Here is a 17597-nt window from a genome sequence, read left to right as displayed (position 1 = left end):
CATTAGACGTGACTTGGGGGGGATAAGGTGGAGAAGTAGGCTGCAAGTGTTGGGCACACTGGATAAGTGGGGCTTGTTCAAGGATCAGCTACTGCGTGTTCTTGATAAGTATGTACCGGTCAGACAGGGAGGAAGGCGTCGAGCGAGGGAACCGTGGTTTACCAAGGAAGTGGAATCTCTTGTTAAGAGGAAGAAGGAGGCCTATGTGAAGATGAGGTGTGAAGTTTCGGTTGGGGCGATGGATAGTTACAAGGTAGCGAGGAAGGATCTAAAGAGAGAGCTAAGACGAGCAAGGAGGGGACATGAGAAGTATTTGGCAGGAAGGATCAAGGAAAACCCAAAAGCTTTCTATAGGTATGTCAGGAATAAGCGAATGACTAGGGAAAGAGTAGGACCAGTCAAGGACAGGGATGGGAAATTGTGTGTGGAGTCTGAAGAGATAGGCGAGATACTAAATGAATATTTTTCGTCAGTATTCACTCAGGAAAAAGATAATGTTGTGGAGGAGAATGCTGAGCCCCAGGCTAATAGAATAGATGGCATTGAGGTACGTAGGGAAGAGGTGTTGGCAATTCTGGACAGGCTGAAAATAGATAAGTCCCCGGGACCTGATGGGATTTATCCTAGGATTCTATGGGAGGCCAGGGAAGAGATTGCTGGACCTTTGGCTTTGATTTTTATGTCATCATTGGCTACAGGAATAGTGCCAGAGGACTGGAGGACAGCAAATGTGGTCCCTTTGTTCAAAAAGGGGAGCAGAGACAACCCCGGCAACTATAGACCGGTGAGCCTCACGTCTGTAGTGGGTAAAGTCTTGGAGGGGATTATAAGAGACAAGATTTATAATCATCTAGATAGGAATAATATGATCAGGGATAGTCAGCATGGCTTTGTGAAGGGTAGGTCATGCCTCACAAACCTTATTGAGTTCTTTGAGAAGGTGACTGAACAGGTAGATGAGGGTAGAGCAGTTGATGTGGTGTATATGGATTTCAGCAAAGCGTTTGATAAGGTTCCCCACGGTAGGCTATTGCAAAAATACGGAGGCTGGGGATTGAGGGTGATTTAGAGATATGGATCAGAAATTGGCTAGCTGAAAGAAGACAGAGGGTGGTGGTTGATGGGAAATGTTCAGAATGGAGTACAGTCACAAGTGGAGTACCACAAGGATCTGTTCTGGGGCCGTTGCTGTTTGTCATTTTTATCAATGACCTAGAGGAAGGCGCAGAAGGGTGGGTGAGTAAATTTGCAGACGATACTAAAGTCGGTGGTGTTGTCGATAGTGTGGAAGGATGTGGCAGGTTACAGAAGGATATAGATAAGCTGCAGAGCTGGGCTGAGAGGTGGCAAATGGAGTTTAATGTAGAGAAGTGTGAGGTGATTCACTTTGGAAGGAATAACAGGAATGCGGAATATTTGGCTAATGGTAAAGTTCTTGAAAGTGTGGATGAGCAGAGGGATCTAGGTGTCCATGTACATAGATCCCTGAAAGTTGCCACCCAGGTTGATAGGGTTGTGAAGACGGCCTATGGAGTGTTGGCCTTTATTGGTAGAGGGATTGAGTTCCGGAGTCGGGAGGTCATGTTGCAGCTGTACAGAACTCTGGTACGGCCGCATTTGGAGTATTGCGTACAGTTCTGGTCACCGCATTATAGGAAGGACGTGGAGGCTTTGGAGCGGGTGCAGAGGAGATTTACCAGGATGTTGCCTGGTATGGAGGGAAAATCTTATGAGGAAAGGCTGATGGACTTGAGGTTGTTTTCGTTGGAGAGAAGAAGGTTAAGAGGAGACTTAATAGAGGCATACAAAATGATCAGGGGGTTGGATAGGGTGGACAGTGAGAGCCTTCTCCCGCGGATGGATATGGCTGGCACGAGGGGACATAACTTTAAACTGAGGGGTAATAGATATAGGACAGAGGTCAGAGGTAGGTTCTTTACGCAAAGAGTAGTGAGGCCGTGGAATGCCCTACCTGCTACAGTAGTGAACTCGCCAACATTGAGGGCATTTAAAAGTTTATTGGATAAACATATGGATGATAATGGCATAGTGTAGGTTAGATGGCTTTTGTTTCGGTGCAACATCGTGGGCCGAAGGGCCTGTACTGCGCTGTATTGTTCTATGTTCTATGTTCTAATCCCGAAGGACTGCCTAACAAGAGAAGAAATGAAAGATTGCCTGGCTGCTCATTATGTTTAGCTCAGAAGCACTAGCCCCTTGCAAAGCTAAATTTAGATTCCATTGATAGAGGCCTTCATGGTGTACTCAGCAACATTGTCATTGCAAACTGTTAATGCTATTTTGAGAACATTGTGACCTACCCTAACTGGCATGTTGAATCATGATGCAGAAACAATAATGGAAGAATTATTTTTTTAAAATAAATTTAGAGTACCCAATTACTTTTTTTCCAATTAAGGGACTATTTAGCGTGGCCAATCCACCTACCCTGCATATTTGGGTTGTGGGGGTGAAACCCACGCAGACAGTGGGAGAATGTACAAACTCCACACGGACAGTGACCTGGGGCAGGGATCGAACCTGGGACTTCGTCGCCGTGAGGCAGCAGTGCTAACCACTGAGCCACCGTGCCGCCCCAATAATAGAAGCAATTCTAAAGAGTTGTCTGGAGTCGTATTCTAAATAACAACAGCTTTTTATTTAGTATTGATTTAAAAGGGGAAATTTCTGCTTAATAAACTTGTTTGATGTCTTTGGACATGTCACCATAATACATCGTGGAGCTTCCTATCAGCAGCTTGTTTAGAATTTCCACAAGTCTTTCCGGTTCCAAATAAGAGACACTGATTAAACTGAAAAGCATGGAAATCCAGTGTTGAATATTGGACTGATCAGTGAGATAAAAATGAAGATGACAAAGATGTGTGTGAGAGTTGTAGTCAGATTGTGAGAGAGGTGTTGAATGACATACTCCAAGGACCAGGGTTGGTTCCCATCTGTTTAAACACTGAAAATAGTTATAAGCTTGTTAAGATTGCAGCATTCACTGAAATGGGGAGAACTGTGGAGACAGATGAACAAAATTGAACACAGCACTAAAAAATTTAGGTGAAAAATATATTGGGTGAAAAGATTGTTACGATCCCTGTAGAGACTGATAACTTTTAAAAAGAAATTCAAGCTCCCAGTTAATAGTTGCAAGAAGGACACAACAAAATCTCACATGCCTCCCTTCATTTTACTTTGAAGATGCTGTCTCAAAATATAATAATATGAAGCTCATAATTGTAACAAGCTGTGTAATGCAAGTCTAGAATGAATGGAATAGAATTAGTGCAGGGAGACTTTGGTAGGAACTTGGGTTTCATGATAGATTTGTCACCTGCATGTTTGTGGAAATGCAACAAATCAATTAATAAAGGGAATGGAACACTGATGGAGGAGTAGAATATACATCTACAGAGATCATTCTAAAGCTGCACAATCTATTCATTAGATCATTGTAAAAGCACTCAATTCAATTCCGGTCACTAATTCCAAAAAAGGTCATGAATGCATTTGAGTGAGCGCAGAGAAGAGCCTCGGGATTGATCACCAAACATTTGACCTTAAAGACACTGTCCAAAAATATTTCGATCTTAATAACATTGTAACGAGATGTGCGATGCCAGTAGTGAATGAATGGAATAGAATTAGCACAAGGAGATTTATAAAGAAACAAAAATGAGACTCGGGTTCTACAGTGAATCAAAGTCTAATGTTAACAGTAAAGACCAAATTGTGGGTGGCACAGTAGTACAGTGGTTAGCACTGTAGCTTCACAGCACCAGGGTCTGAGGTTCGATGGGTCACTGTCTGTGCGGAGTCTGCACGTCCTCCACGTGTCTACGTGGGTTTCCTCCGGGTGCTCCGGTTTCCTCCCACAAGTCCCAAAAGGTGTGCTGTTAGGCGAATTGGACATTCTGAATTCTCCCTCCGTGTACCTGAACAGGCGCCGGAAGGTGGCGAGTAGGGGCTTTTCACGGTAACTTCATTGCACTGTTAATGTAAGCCTACTTGTGACAATAAAGATTATCATTAAATCAACCCAGAATATTACAGCCAAGGAATTCTGGCTGGTAGGAGTAGACCACATCCATTTCAACTTGAAAAGTAATCTCAGAACAGATATTAGAGCCTGTTTTACGGAAAGGGTACCAATCTATCAGGAAAGCTAGCTGAAACAGTTATTAGAAACACCAGATTGGAAGAGTTAGAATAGGTGGCTGAGTATTCTAATGTATTGCTCAAATGAACAAATAGTTTATGTATCAGTCAGAGGGGTAACAAGAAAATTTTAAATAAGACGTAATACCACTATTAATTTGATGGCTTTCAATGTTTTGCTTCAGAACTTACCTCGCTGGAATAACTCAAATGTTTCAACGCATTCCACGTGGTGGCCTGACTGAGCCTTCGATAACCTGAGTTGTCTCGCACACTGCAGAAAAAAAAGACAGTCAAATTTAACCCAAGGATATATTTTGGCATAACGTTTACCTGTACGTGTGTGCTTAAATGAAACAGTCTTGTGTTCATTATTGAGAACTAAAATTTCTCTTGTAAATATCCTTCTAATTGTTTCTCTACAATGTGTAAGCGTTAATTGCTGTTGGGCTCTGTGAACCCAGAGAGAGAGAGCGAGAGTGATAGGTGACAGCTGGCCTGTCTGCCAGATTGCCTTGGCTCCAAACTGAGTGCAAGTGATTCTCCTACCACTCCTGCATCAAGACTTGATCCTTCTGGCAGTCGTCTGTAATGCCAACCAGAGCCAGCTGGCCTTTGAGAGTTCTATGTCATGTCCGTGTAGGCATTGCAGTGTCTGTTATCATAGTGAATCCCAAATTTAAATTGGACTAAGCAATTAATTTGCTAAACTTGAGCAACACCAAACAATCGTGATGGTAAAACATATGGCTGTTATTTTGCAGTTTATCAAATACACAGTGAATATATGTCCGAATTCACTGTGGTGGTGCAATGTTGGCATAACTGCTTTAGCTTTAGTACTCTTTTGTTTTCTTGTAACATTAGGACGGTTTGGTTTCCATGTGGTTTGCGTAGAATGTTGAGTCTTGTAAAATGTTGACTTCAGGAAATTGTAGAGCAAGCGAGAGAGAGAGTATGAAAATAGCATGAGCAAAAGAGACAAGTATATCACCCACTCTCTAAGCGGAACCTTCCGGGATAGACTGATGGAAGATGATCGATGAGCCTGGAAACAGGCTGCAATTAAGAATGTCAAAGCCGTTGACCTGGCAAACCCGAACTAAATTGAGAGAAATATGTGAAGGAGGGAGATACCTGGGTGAGCATACTCTGGGGAATGACTAGATCAATGAGATAGAAGGAGGATCATGCATACAATCATACCGGAGAGACTTGCGCTCGTCAACTGGAAAATCTGTATATTGTAATGCACAATGATGGATTGAGTCAAGACAAATGCCATAGAAATTTGGTATTTTTGAGCATTCCCTCACTGGGATGCATGCTGTATGTGATTGGAAAGGTCTGAGGAATCCTGAATGTAGGGTTTGAATCTCATTTAAATAATGACTTGACCAAGGAAGGAGCCCAAGAAGGTGAGTAAAGAGCAATTGGAGGAATTGCAGCATTTCACAGTTAAGTGACCTCTGGGTTGATAATCAGAAGCACTCTGGCGATGAGCGGCAATCTGAAGATTCGGGTAGTGTTGTGATCATTTCTAGTTTTTGTTATCCTGCAGCTATATCTCTAATACTTATCGGATCGTACATTTTTGCTGTTTGTTCTGTCCACTCATCTGTTCATTACGAATGCTACATGCATTCAGGTACAGAGCCTTTAGTTCTGTCTTTTTGCTATTTTTGTAACCTCTAGCCTCATCTGCTGGTGCACTCTTAGGTTTGCGTGCTCTCTTTCCCCTTCTAATCATCATTTCCCTTATGCCTACCTTGCTCTCTTGCCTTATTTTCACTATTTAATTTATCACATCTTTCCAAGCTTGGTCCCTTCATAGGACATGGACTCACTACAGTGCAGAAGGAGGCCATAAGGCCCATTGAGTTTGCACCAACCCTCTGAAAGAGCACCCTCACCCCCACCCTAACCCAGTAACCCTTTTCAGGCACTTAAGGGGCAATTGATCACGGCCAATCCATCTAACCTGCACATCTTTGGACTGTGAGAGGAAACCGGAGCACCGATACGGGGAGAACGTAAATCTCCATACATACAGTAACCAAGTTCAGAATTGAACCTGGGCCCCAGGCGCTATGATGCAGCAGTGCTAACCACACTTCGATTTTGTCTCTGCTCCATGTGGCAGTGTTGCCTGGCTCCTTATTTACTGTATTTTTCTGTTTTCAACTATATTTTGAAAATTTTAAATCCTGGGTTCTTTCTCCTTGATGAGCTCGCAAAATATTATTCTGGAAGCTGTTGTTAAACCCTGATTTCCAAATGTGTGGTGTGGCGATCTCGCTATGCCACGTCTCAGTTTCTGAGTGTCTCAGTTTCTGAGTGTCCCCGTCACTTCACCATGGGTTTTGTCAGGTCTCAGCTGTTGTGCTGGAGGACTGTTTCAACCAGGAAATTCAATCATCTGTCTTGTCCATCACATTGTGCAACTGCAGGTTGATCCATGATATAACATTGAGAAGGAGGTCGCGATCCGCCTTCTCTCTCTGAGGATGAGGAGCCTCACCAGTCCATTTAAAGAGGAAGGGAGGAAAGGTTTGAAGGGCGTAAATAGTTTTCCTTCTTGCCTTATTCAGGATTTTGTGACAGTTCAAGAATTTAAGAATGTTCAGTGGTTGTTCCCCTGATGGCTCAGGGAATTTAGCCTTGTTGACCAGAGAGGTCCTTATTCTGCGGCAGGATGACTTGAAACAAATCGCCCATAAAGTAAAAGTAAAGTCGCCGTAGTCCCAGATGACCATCGGCTACTTTCCCCTTTGAGTGGGAGAGCTGACCGGTGGTGATTTAACCTGAGGATCATCACACGAGGGGCAAGGTTCAGAAGGCGGGCCCCCCACCTCTTCCCCCCCCAGCCCCCATGTCTGCGTGGGTTTCCTCTGGTGCTCCGGTTTCCTCCCACAGTCAAAAGATGTGCAGGTCAGGTAGATTGGCCATGATAAATTGCCCTTTAGTGCCTAAAAGGTTAGGTGAAGTTACGGGGATAGGGTGGAGGGCCCTAAATTTAGGGTGCTCTTTCCAAGGACTGTGCAGACTCAATGGGCCAAATGGCCTCCTTGTGCACTGTGGGAATTCTATAACAAATAATTCTTGGAAACATACCACCCCTACACACGTGCGCACACATTAGACAACAAACGCAAGAGGGGAAGAAAGGGGTGAAAATAATAAATAAAAGGAAAAGTCTTTGTTTCAGATGATTTTCTTTAAGAACCTTTCTTTCAAACCAGGCGTTCAGGTCGAGATTTCTGCTTTCCAGTCTGTAATGGTTTTCACTGTAGATTCATTCAGGTCTCTCCAGTTTCAGAAATACCGCAGCAGGGGGAGGCAGTGGTGTAATGGTATTGTCACTGGTCTAGTAATCCAGATCTTACTGAATGGCGGTGCAGGTTCGAGGGGCTGTATGATCTCCTCCTGCTCCTGATTTGTATGTTTGTATGTAATCTGGGGGAAAAGACAGCTCTTGCAAGTAATGTGTTGCTGTTGTCTCTTCCTTCAGATGCTGAGATTGAAGATTCAACATGAAAACAGGCTTAGGTCCAATCAGTCCATGATCTCTACTTGGCCAGTTTGTTCTAATTACTCTAGATATCCTGTTGCAATTTTCCTCCAACCCTATTCCTTCCTCGATTTAGCCAATCTAATCTTACAATAGCCACTGCCTCATAACTCCCTGTGTAAAGTAGTTTATCCTATTCTCTTTGCCAAACTCTTTCATTTAATTGTGCATCTATGACCCTCTTTTCTGATCCTGCGACTACTGAAAATAGTCTGCTTCCATCTGTACTATCCTTCCAAATTTTTAACCATTTCTGCTATATCGCTACAATCTGTGTTGGTCTAATAAAGGAACTCAATTATTCAAGCCTTTGGATTTTTATAACTTCATACCAAGCAGCTTCCCAGTGAATGGACATTGTACCCTCTCTATAACTGTTACATTCTTCCTGTTGAGTGGGACTCGGACAGTCGTCCATTCAGAACATGATTACTGTTGTTACTTTAATCATTGAGTATACTGGAGAGTCTTGTCAGATCTGTTCAAAAGCTTTTTAAGATATTGGCCCTAATCTGGGCCAGATTTGGTGAAATCATCTGGGAAATTGCTCTTTAGCCTGTCCCCAAGTCACCATCTCTGTTCAGGGCTCAACGCTGACTTCTGGTCTTCCCACACGCGAGTTACACACAAGAGTTCTGTGCTAAATCCAATCACGTTCATCATCCAGAATTGGGAACGACAAACCCATCTCAACCAGAAATGTTTTGCTCTTTTTTTTTCCAAAGTCAGCATTTATGCAGGGGAGGGAGAGAAACATGGTCAGGGAAGTGATATATATCGACATTTACAATACAAATTGGAGATCTTTGTATCTGATTTCTGTTGAAGTGCAAAGTCTGAAATGTCCAACTTTTTTCAAATGATATCTACAAGTAATATTTTATAATTTGTCAAAATAGGTAAACTGCCACACAAAATTTATTTTGCTTTGACTATAAATTCATGTTGGATTAAACTATGTGTAATTTGTTCAATTATCTGTCCAGTCGGAAGTTCCTGAAAATAATTAGCTTTTTCAGAATCTATTTAATTTTATATTGATAATTAAAATTATTGGCCAGATCAATATTTTATTAAATATAAATTTAGAGTACCCAATTCAATTTTTTCCAATTAAGGGGCAATTTAGCGTGGCCAATCCACCTACCCTGCACGTCTTTGGGTTGTGGGGGTGAAACCCACGCAAACACGGGGAGAATGTGCAAACTCCACACGGACAGTGACCCAGAGCCGGGATCAAACCTGGGACCTTGGCGCCGTGAGGCAGCCATGCTAACCACTGTGCCGCCTTGCTGCCCCTGCCAGATCAGTATTTTATATTGATAATTTTAAAATATTTTTGTGCAAAATATTGGAAAATATGCTAGTTTATCGACCAGAAAAGGTGGTCTTAGTTCAGACCTAACTGAGACTGTCATAATTGTAGATCTACAGCTCTCAACATTCATATAATTATGTTAATTACCTGAAATTGACTTTCTACCACGCCGTTGTTCTGACCATTAATTAAGCCTGAAGCTTTTGAAACTGATACAATTTATTAAAAGGGTATTAATCTGATCTATCATTTTTATTGTCGCCTCTTTGATTACAGTGTTAATTTTTTATTTTTGTTTTTTTTTCTCTTTGTACAGTGTTCCTGTTGGTCCGAGACAGAATCTGCCAAGAATTGTACTAAAGGGGATCTTCCAGGGTAGTAAAGTTGTTCGAGGGCCAGATTGGGACTGGGGCAATCAAGATGGTGAGCACGTTGTTTTTGCCAGCTCAACTGAATTATTAACAATGCCGGGAGGTGGTAACAGCTGGTATCTTTTGTTTTATGACGTAGCGCCTCCGAGAATTGCAGATATCAGATTCACAGTTTCCTCATTCCGTACATCAATCATCCCTCGCTATTCTTCATTCAAAGAAAATGAATTTGAGTTCATTGTTAAAATTGTTTTTTTTACTGATTTTAATGATACAAAGTATGATGTTTCAGCTTCCTGGTCCATGGCTGTATGCACATTAGCCATTTAGAAACTATATCAGATGCCTGGTTCCTTAAGGCCTTGTACTGTTGTCTGAGGGATTCTATATTGGTGGTCACGTGATAAAACTATTCGCGTGGTATTTAAATCCATGTTGTTTTGTGCAATCTGAACTTTTATAAAAGGTAGATTCTGATCTAAAATGAACATAAACCCACCTTGTTTGAAATTGGTACAGTTGGGCACTCCAGGAGGAGTTGGTGTCATAGTGTTAATGTCACTGGACTAGTAATCAAAAGTTCCAAGCTAATACTCTGGGGGGGGACACTGGTTAAATACTTTGGAATTTAATTTGAATTAAAAGCTGGTCTCTGTAATAGTCACTGAAACCATTGTCGATTGTCAGAAAAACCTATCTGGTTACTTTCGGGAAGGAAATCTGCCACCCTTACCTGGTCTGGCCCACATGTGACTCCTGATCCACAACAATATTGACTCTTAAATGACCTCAGAAATGGCCCAACAAGCCACTCCATTGGATCAAACTGCTACAAACTGAAGTCCAAAAGGAATTAAACTGGGTGGAACACCTGGCGTTAACCTACACAGCAGCAGAATCGTACTCCACCACAATCTGTAATCTCATGGCCTGGCCTATCCTCCACTCTACCATTACCATCAAGGCAGGAGATCAACTCTGGTTCACTGGAGAGTGCAGGATGGTATGCCAGGTGCAACACCGGGTATTCTTAAAAATGAGGCGTCCACCTGGTGAAGCTACAAAACAGGACTAGGTGCATGCCAGAAAGCGGAAGCAACCAGTGATAGACAGATCTACGTGATCCCACAACCAACGGATCAGATCTAAGCTCTGCAGTGTTTCAACATCCAGCCGTGAATGGTGGTGGACAATTAAACAACTCACTGGAGGAGGAAGCTCCACAAATATCCCCATCCTCAATGATGGAGGAGCCAAACACATCAGTGTGCAAGAGGCAAGGATAAAGTGTTTGCAACATCTTCAGCCAGAATTGCTGAGTGGATGATCAATCCCTGCCTCCTGATGTGCCAGTCTTCAGCCAAATTGATCCACTCAAGAAATGGTTGAAGGCACTGGGTACTGGAAAGGCTATGGGTCCTGACAACATTCTGGCAATATTACTTGTACTCCAGCAGTGGCAGTGCTCTGAGCCAAGCTTTCCTGTACAACTACAACACTGGCATCTATGCAGTAATGTGGACAATTGTTCCAGCATGACCTGTAAACAAAAAGCAGGACAAATCCAACCTGGCCAACTCTCAGTCGGCAACAAAAGTAATGGAAGGCGTCATCGACAGTGCTATCAAGCACGCTGGCAATCAGTTTGGGTTCCGCCAGGGCCACTCAGCTCCTGTCCTCATTGTAGCCTTGATCTAAACATGGACAAAAGAGCTGAATTCCAGAGGTGAGGTGAGAGTGACTGCCCTTGACATCAAGGCTGCATTTGACTGTGTGGCATCAAGGAGCCCCTCTGAAGTCCAATGGAATCAGAGGAAATTCTCCGCTGGTTGTTGTTATACCTCGCACAAAGGAAGATAGTAGTGGTGTTCGAGGTTCAATCATCTCAGCCCAGGGATATCCTGCAGGAGTTCCTCAGCGTAGTGCCCTGGGCCCAACCATCCTCAGCTGTTTCTTCAATGACCTTCCCACCATTGTTAAGTCAGAAGTGGAGATGTTCGCCCATGATTACACCATGTTCAGCTCCATTTGCAAATCCTCCGATACTGAAACAGCCCATACCCATATGCAGCAATACCTGAACAGTATCCAGGCTGGGGCTGATAAGAGGCAAATAACATTTGCACCACACAAGTGCCAGCCGATAACCCCAAGAAAGAATCTGACCATCTCCCCATGACTTCAAAGGCATTACCATTGCTGTATCTTCCAACCAGAGACCTGGTTGAGGGAAGGACAGGATTGGCAGCTAAACGTTCCAGGATTTAGATGTTTCAGGCAGGATAGAGGGGGATGTAAAAGGGGTGGCGGAGTTGCGCTACTGGTTAGGGAGAATATCACAGCTGTACTACGGGAGGACACCTCAGAGGGCAGCGAGGCTATATGGGTAGAGATCAGAAATAAGAAGGATGCAGTCACAATGTTGGGGGTTTACTACAGCCCTCCCAACAGCCAGTGGGAGATAGAGGAGCAGCTAGGTAGACAGATTTTGGAAACTAGTTAAAACAACAGGGTTGTTGTGATGGAAGACTTCAACTCCCCCAATATTGACTGGGACTCACTTAGTGCTAGGGGCTCAGATGGGACAGAGTTTGTAAGGAGCATCCAGGAGGGCTTCTTAAAATAATATGTAGATAGTCCAACTAGGGAATGGGCTGTACTGGACCTGGTATTGGGGAATGAGCCCGGCCAGGTGATAGAAGTTTCAGTAGGGGAGCATTTCGGGAACAGTGACCACAATTCAGTACGTTTTAAAGTGCTGGTGGACAAGGATAAGAGTGGTCCTAGGGTGAATGTGCTAAATTGGGGGAAGGCTAATTATAACAATATTAGGCGGGAACTGAAGAACTTAGATTGGGGGCGGATGTTTGAGGGTAAATCAACATCTGACATGTGGGAGGCTTTCCCTTGTCAGTTGAAAGGAATTCAGGACCGGCATATTCCTGTGCGGAAGAAGGATAAATGCGGCAAAATTTCGGGAACCTTGGATAACGAGAGATATTGTAGGCTTCGTCAAAAAGAAAAAGGAGGCATTTGTCAGTGCTAGAAGGCTGGGAACAGACAAAGCCTGTGTGGAATATAAGGAAAGTAGGAAGGAACTTAAGCAAGGAGTCAGGAGGGCTAGAAGGGGTCACGAAAAGTCATTGGCAAATAGGGTTAAGGAAAATCCCAAGGCTTTCTACACGTACGTAAAAAGCAAGAGGGTAGCCAAGGAAAGGGTTGGCCCACTGAAGGATAGGCAAGGGAATCTGTGTGGAGCCAGAGGAAATGGGCGAGGTACTAAATTAATACTTTGCATCAGTATAAAGAGAAGGAATTGGTGGATGTTGAGTCTGGAGAAGGGTGTGTAGATAGCCTGGATCACATTGAGATCCAAAAAGACGAGGTGTTGGGCGTCTTGAAAAATATTAAGGTAGATAAGTCCCCAGGGCCTTATGGGATCTACCCCAGAATACTGAAGGAGGCTAGAGAGGAAATTGCTGAGGCTTTGACAGAAATCTTTGGATCCTCACTGTTTTCAGGTGATGTCCCAGAGGACTGGAGAATAGCAAATGTTGTTCCTTTCTTTAAGAAGGGTAGCAAGGATAATCCAGGGAACTACAGGCCGGTGTGGGAAATTACTGGAGAGAATTCTTCGAGACGGGATCTACTCCCATTTGGAAGCAAATTGACGTATTAGTGAGAGGCAGCATGGTTTTGTGAAGGGGAGGTCGTGTCTCACTAACTTGATAGAGTTTTTCGAAGAGGTCACAAAGATGATTGATGCAGGTAGGGCAGTGGATGTTGTCGATATGGACCTCAGTAAGGCCTTTGACAAGGCCCCTCATGTAGACTGGTACAAAAGATGAAGTCACACGGGATCAGGGGTGAGCTGGCAAGATGGATACAGAACTGGCTAGGTCATAGAAGGCAGAGAATAGCAATGGAAGGGTGCTTTTCTAATTGGAGGGCTGTGACTAGTGGTGTTCCGCAGGGATCAGTGCTGGGACCTTTGCTGTTCGTAGTATATATAAATGATTTGAAGGAAAATGTAACTGGTCTGATGAAAAATGAAAATCGCTTATTGTCACAAGTAGGCTTCAATGAAGTTTCTGTGAAAAGCCCCTAGTCGCCACATTCTGGCGCCTGTTCGGGGACGCTGGTACGGGATTAGTACCAAACTGATTAGTAAGTTTGCAGACGACACAAAGGTTGGTGGAATTGCGGATAGCGATGAGGACTGTCAGAGGATACAGCAGGATTTAGATCATTTGGAGAATTGGGCGGAGAGATGGCAGATGGTGTTTAATCCGGACAAATGTGAGGTAATGCATTTTGGAAGGTCTAATGCAGGTAGGGAATATACAGTGAATGGTAGAACCCTCAAGAGTATTGAAAGTTAGAGAGATCTAGGTGTACAGGTCCACAGGTCGCTGAAAGGGGCAACACAGGTGGAGAAGGTAGTCAAGAAGGCATACGGCATGCTTGCCTTCATTGGCTGGGGCATTGAGTATAAGAATTGGCAAGTCATGCTGCAGTTGTATAGGACCTTAGTTAGGCCACACTCTGGTCGCCACACTACCAGAAGGATGTGGAGGCTTTAAAAAGGGTGCAGAAGAGATTTACCAGGATGTTGCCTGGTATGGAGAGCATTAGTTAGAGGAGAGGTTGAATAAACTCGGTTTGTTCTCACTGGAACAACGGAGGTTGAGGGGTGACCTGATAGAGGTCTACAAAATTATGAGGGGCATAGACAGAATGGATAGTCAGAGGCTTTTTCACAGTGTAGAGGGAGGGGTCAATTACTAGGGGGCATATGTTTAAGGTGCGAGGGGCAAGGTTCAGAGGAGATATAAGAGGCAGGTTTTTTTACACAGAGGGTAGTGGGTGCCTGGAACTCGCTGCCGGAGGAGGAGGTGGAAGCAGGGACGATAGTGCCATTTAAGGGGCATCTTGACAAATACATGAATAGGATGGGAATAGAGGGATATGGACCCAGGAATTGTAGAAGGTTTTAGTTTAGACGGGCAACATGGTTGACACAGGCTTGGCGGGCCGAAGGGCCTGTTCCTGTGCTGTATTTTTCTTTGTTCTTTGTTATGATCAACATTTTCAGGGTTGCCATTGATCAGAAACTGAACTGGACCAGCCATATACATACTGTGGCTACAAGAGCAAGTCAGAGGTTGGAAGTTCTGCAGAGAGTAACCCACCTCCTGACTCCCCAAAGCCTGTCCACCGTCTACAAGGTATACGTCAGGGGTGTGAGAGAATACTCTGCACTTGTCTGGATGAATGCAGCTCCAACAATACACTGACACAATCCAGGACAAAGAGCCCCACTTGGTTGGTACCCATCCACCACCTTCACCATTCACTCCCTGCACTGGCAGCAGCGTGTCCCGTCTATAAGATGCACTGTAGCAACACCCTTTGACAGTACCTTCCAAACCCTCAAAACAGTATTGCTTTACCTGCACTGTCACTGGATCAAAATCTGGAGCTCCCTCCCTAACAGCTCTGTGGGTGTACCTACACCACACAGACTGCTGCAGCTCAGTAAGGTGGCTCACCATCTATTCGAGGACAATTAGGGATTGGCAATAAATGCTGGCCTGCATCCCATATGAATGAATAAGCAAAATTCCTGACTTTATGCTGGACTGGATCTTGCCAGCAGCATTGATATAACTGGAGTTTATCAACACCGTTTATTTTTGTCTGACGTCTCCAGGGAAACATCATTGGAATTGGTTCCACCTCGGAGTATGACTGATGTATTGGAAAGTAAGAATTTATCTTGCATTTGAGCAATGACCAAGTTGTGGTTGTGCCAGTTCAAATAATTACTTTAAACAGTTATTGAAATATCATAAGGAAATGGATGGTGCTATAAAACTCCATGAGATACTAATGTGGAGACAGTCGTATCCGCCTGGAATTCTCTGCTTATTTAGCGCAGACATTAATCCATGGCTTCCCTAAAGTTGCTGAGCAAGAATTTCAGGCTGTGACTTAGATGCTTGGATCCCATGGTTGGAAGTGAAAGGTTTTGAACTATTATGAGTTTGCCCACAGACCGCAGAATAGTACCTTGCAGATCATTGATCATTATCATGGGTTCCGGTGTTGCAGTTGGACCTTATGTTGGTGAAATTCAGCTATTCGTCACTCCATGTATCTAAGTCTCCATGAATATTAAGTGTGAGAAAGTTTCAAATAAGCAACAGTAGCCACCAGACCCCCCCCCCCCCCCCCCCCCCCCGAATAAAAGGCTAAAAATGCTTTGTTTTGAATGTAGTAACAACAGTCCCCCAGCGGAATATCATACTCCTCCAAAATCCTTTCCGTCTTCCCAGCCTAACTTAAACAGAAGTTATTCGGAACCATTCAGGACATTCAGCCGTCCTGTTCGACTGGTTCGTTATCTGAAGCAAAACTCTGGATATTGTTGGGGGGGAAATGTGAAATTGTTTGATGCAATCCGTAGGTTAAATTGACTTTACAAATTCAGTTTCTATTAGTCTTGTTCAAACTGAGCTGGTTATTTTGCAGCCACTAGCCCAAGCAGTCAACCTGAAACTCCACTTTACCTCTGTGCAAATTAAGACAGAAGTAACTCGTGTGCTGTGGACTGTTTAAGCTTCTGGGTTGCTGTAGAGTAAAGTGGACCAGAGTTTTGCTTTTCCACCAAACATCTTTATTTCTTTGATCCAATTTCACACACACATATCCACCAACCAATAGTGCCACCCGTAAACCCCTTTATATATCAATGACTTCTATTGGATAATTGAAATCAAATTAGTATTAAATTGGAAGGTCTGTTAACCCATTCCTAACATGGACAACTGTTGAATGTTCTTTCAGTGTGGGCTAAGCTACATGGTTACAAGCTTGCAAACAGATGTGCCGATGGTGACATTGTGTTCATGGTGCTCACATTACTAGATCCTTGTTATTTTCACGGTGTGCTGGATTTAAAGGTCTTTCATCTCTCAATTTGGGATTTTAGATGTTATTATTGGACAGCTGCAAACTCATTAACTGCTCCTTCCGACACTGTGCAACAAAAGGTTGTTAATGGCGAAAAGAGGTGAAGGAACTTTCATTCTACTTTTTTTGTGAAAAGAATGATTTTGCTTTCCAGGCGGCGAAGGCAAAATTGGGAAAGTAGTTGATATCCGAGGCTGGGATACTGAGTCAGGACGGAGTGTTTCGAGTGTCACCTGGTCAAACGGGACAACCAACGTCTACCGGATGGGTCACAAAGGGAAGGTGGATTTAAAGTACATCACAGATTCCGCAGGAGGCTACTACTACAAAGATCATTTGCCAAAGCTAGGTATGTTTTGGATTGTTTCTGTAAAGTCAGATCACCAGATAGCAGGGAGGGATTCTACATTTCCCTTCATTGAGTCTGAGGTCCACATCGTACATTTCTTTTTTTGTATTCGATAAAAACACTGATCTCAAAACATATTTGGTCTGTACTTGCTCTTTATGATGCACAGATTTTAAAAGATTACTTTTTTGATGTGAAAGTTTATTACATTAAATGAGTGTCATTGTAACGTGTACCTCTTTTGAATTTTGAATGCAATGCAAGTACTCTTTTGTGTTCCCAACTTCACCTAACAGCCCCAGTTCACTGGGCAGTTCAGTAGTGTAGCAGTTTGTATCCTGCCTGCAATAAAACCCCGCACGGCATTTAAACATTGTGCCTTACTCCTGAGGAAGTTCGGAGGTGATCTGAGAATGAATCAGCTTGTGCTAGTCAAATGTACCTCTGGTGGTTAGTCATTGAACTGCATCGGCAGAGTCGTGCAGGAAGGTCAATTCCTCTTAGTTGTGGAATGATCTGTGGGATGTAGGGAACTGTGATTGCCTTAGAGGTGAAGATTTATTTTTTTTGAAGGGGAAGACTGTGACGTCAAACCAATGTGATGTCTGGATATCCACTAAAAAATGTAGCTTTATCAGTTTAAATCGCGACGGAATGTACTAAAAACTATCTTGATTAATAATTGAACAGTGCTGTTCAAAGTAACCTGCTGGCACTGGATCCGTGTTTTATAGTTTCAATAAGATTAAAGTGACACTGCCTTGTTTGTTGTGAAGAACAGCGGCTATTGCAGTCACATTGCGACAAAAATCATTGGTGTCAGTATTTTGCAAGCACAGGAAATAT

The 17597-nt window shown here is 43.4% G+C and overlaps 1 protein-coding gene across 4 annotated transcripts in view; it reads left to right on the top strand.

Annotated features, from left to right (window-relative positions):
* Positions 1–17597, top strand: part of mib2 (MIB E3 ubiquitin protein ligase 2) — a 298873-nt gene that overhangs the window by 209330 nt on the left and 71946 nt on the right. For all 4 annotated transcript variants that reach the window (XM_072477842.1, XM_072477843.1, XM_072477841.1 and 1 more), the window contains exons 4-5: positions 9373–9479; positions 16557–16751. In XM_072477842.1, the coding sequence (XP_072333943.1) occupies positions 9373–9479; positions 16557–16751 (302 nt within the window). The remainder of the gene's footprint in view (positions 1–9372; positions 9480–16556; positions 16752–17597) is intronic.

This window comes from Scyliorhinus torazame, chromosome 16, assembly GCF_047496885.1.
Source record: "Scyliorhinus torazame isolate Kashiwa2021f chromosome 16, sScyTor2.1, whole genome shotgun sequence".
NCBI classification, from domain to species: domain Eukaryota; kingdom Metazoa; phylum Chordata; class Chondrichthyes; order Carcharhiniformes; family Scyliorhinidae; genus Scyliorhinus; species Scyliorhinus torazame.
This window is presented reverse-complemented; position numbering and strand designations above follow the sequence as displayed.